The sequence below is a fragment of the Myotis lucifugus genome, unplaced genomic scaffold (genome assembly GCF_000147115.1).
Source record: "Myotis lucifugus unplaced genomic scaffold, Myoluc2.0 scaffold_485, whole genome shotgun sequence".
NCBI lineage: Eukaryota > Metazoa > Chordata > Mammalia > Chiroptera > Vespertilionidae > Myotis > Myotis lucifugus.
Window position 1 is genome coordinate 501,989 of NW_005871533.1, and position 2,548 is coordinate 504,536.

General features: G+C 64.8%; 1 protein-coding gene across 1 annotated transcript in view; it reads left to right on the forward strand.

The window, feature by feature from the left end:
- The window catches only part of ITGB4 (integrin subunit beta 4), a 23,359-nt gene that overhangs the window by 2,181 nt on the left and 18,630 nt on the right, over window positions 1–2,548 (forward strand). Inside the window, 4 exon segments of the mRNA XM_023744769.1 lie at window positions 32–265; window positions 1,159–1,422; window positions 1,738–1,827; window positions 2,074–2,257. Of these exon segments, the coding sequence (XP_023600537.1) occupies window positions 32–265; window positions 1,159–1,422; window positions 1,738–1,827; window positions 2,074–2,257 (772 nt within the window).

Below are 2,548 nucleotides of genomic sequence, written 5' to 3' on the forward strand. Positions count from 1 at the left end.
GCCTGAATGAGCCGAGCGGGCGGCCTCCCAGAGAGGACGGGCGGGGCGCAGGCGGGTCCTCGCCCCTGACCCTCTCCCTCCCCCTGTGCCCAGGCTGAAGGAGCCCTGGCCCAACAGCGACGCCCCCTTCTCCTTCAAGAACGTCATCAGCCTGACCGACGACGTGGCCGAGTTCCGGAGGAAGCTGCAGCAAGAGCGCATCTCTGGCAACCTGGACGCCCCGGAAGGCGGCTTCGACGCCATCCTGCAGACGGCCGTGTGCACGGTGGGCGCCAGGGAGGGGCTCGGCCTGGGAGAGGGCAGGGCACAGCCAGGGCACCGGCTGCCACAGGCCTGCTCCGGTGCCAGGCCGAGGCCCCGCGTCCCGAGCCGCTCTGGGCGGCCCTCAGTTACAATGCGGCTTCAGATGTGCCGGGAGCCACAGCCCCTCGCCCTGAGCCTTGGCCGGCGAGGCAGACATGCGTCCCGGGTCTCCGGACCTTCCGTGCCCTGGTGCCAGCCTCCCACCCAATCTCCTCCCTAACGCCAGTCTCCCGGGACCCAGCAGTGCTGGGCCGCCGAAGAAGGCACTTCGTTTTGTGTGCTCGCCAATTTTTTCCCATTTTGAAAATAATATACCCACTTAATAGACAGTTTGGAAAACAAAGAAGAGAAGTAGCCCATGGTCACCACGGTCGGACGGCGGCCACGGCGTCCCGCCAGCATAGCTCGTGCCCTCTTCCTTATTTCCTGTGGTTGGAGTCGGTGCCCTGCTCATCTGAAACTTGCTTTTTTTCACTTGGCGCGTCTTCTCTTTTGTAATCGTTTCCAAACTCGTCCCATCTGTCGTCTAACCAAGTGCCATCGCTGCTGAGCCTCTTGTAACCGGCCCTTCTCATTTAACGTTGCGTGGGGTACATTTTCCTGTGCAGTTAAAACGTTCTGGAGGGTGGCTAAGACCTTGGGGGACAGTCGGATGGCCCCGGGGCCGATCTTGCGTGGCGCCCACAGTGTGCGCCGACCCGCACCCATTTCCTGGCACTGGTTCTGTCTTCCATGTCGTCACTCATTCGTGACGACGGCTGCTGTTCGTCCTGTGGCCGCGCCGGGCCCCCCGTGGGGACCCACGTTCACCGTCACACACGACAGCGCAGTGACTGCCCTCCTTGCTCTCCCCAGAGGGACATCGGCTGGCGCCCTGACAGCACCCACCTGCTGGTGTTCTCCACCGAGTCCGCCTTCCACTATGAGGCCGACGGTGCCAACGTGCTGGCTGGCATCTTGAAGCGAAATGACGAGGAGTGCCACCTGGACGCCACAGGCACCTACACCCAGTACAAGACACAGGACTACCCGTCTGTGCCCACCCTGGTGCGCCTGCTGGCCAAACACAACATTATCCCCATCTTCGCCGTCACCAACTACTCCTACAGCTACTACGAGGTGTGTGTGGGGGGTGGGGGTGGCCTGGGGCCTCACCGGCTGAGAAAGGAGCGGGTGGGGGTCCATGGATCTTCTCAGACCTCTCTCCTCTCTCTCCTCCCTCCCTTCACCCCTTACTCCCGCCCCAACCAGCCAGCACCTCCAGGGTGTGCCCTGGTGGGACAGGGAGGTCATGTGCCCACCCTCCCCCAGGCAGGCGGGGCTAAGAGGTCCGACTCTGGATGCACCAGCAGTTTCAGGCCTCAGTGATCCCATCTGCAAAGTGGGGATAACCCTGAGCTGTTACTGAGCCGGGGCCTGGCTTTCTCTCCGCAGAAGCTGCACAAGTACTTCCCCGTGTCCTCGCTGGGCGTGCTGCAGGAAGACTCGTCCAACATCGTGGAGCTGCTGCAGGAGGCCTTCAACGTGAGGCGCGGCGCCCGCCCGAGGCCGGGTCCCTCCGGGCAGGGCTGGGGGGAGGCCGAGTGGGCAAAGGGTGTCCCCAGTCAGGGTGGAGAAATAGGACAGGCCAGTGAGGCAGGGTCCCCGGGGAGCCCACCTGAGCCCTGCCACCCTGACGCCACCCCAGTCCCCACACAGGGGCAGAGCACAGCCAGGCCCGAGGGGTGGGCCCAGGCTCTCCCGGGCCCCTGACCCCTGGCCTTCCTTTAGCGCATTCACTCCAACCTGGACATCCGGGCCCTGGACAGCCCCCGCGGCCTGCGGACAGAGGTCACCTCCAAGATGTTCCAGAAGACGGAGACGGGGTCCTTTCACATCCGGCGAGGAGAAGTGGTACGTTTTCACGGGGCCCCGGGGCGGGAGGCGGGCACAGCCCCTGCGAGGGGGTCAGCCTGAGCAGAGGTCAAGGACGTGGCCTCTGGAGTCAGACAGGCCCGGGTCCAAAGGCCCGGGTCAGCCCCTCGGATGAGCTGGGCACCTCCCTTCGCTTGTCTGTGGCCTCGGCACAGCGGGGTCTGCCCGCACGGAGCTCAGACGGTGGCTCAGACAGCGAACGGGCCAAAGGAGGAGGCACACTGCTGGTGTCACGTGACTGTTCTCAGCCCCGAGGGAGAGCAGGCAGGGAGCTGGGGGCCAGGACCCAGGCACATCCCGAAGCTTGAGGCCCACGGGCCTGCCTTGGCTG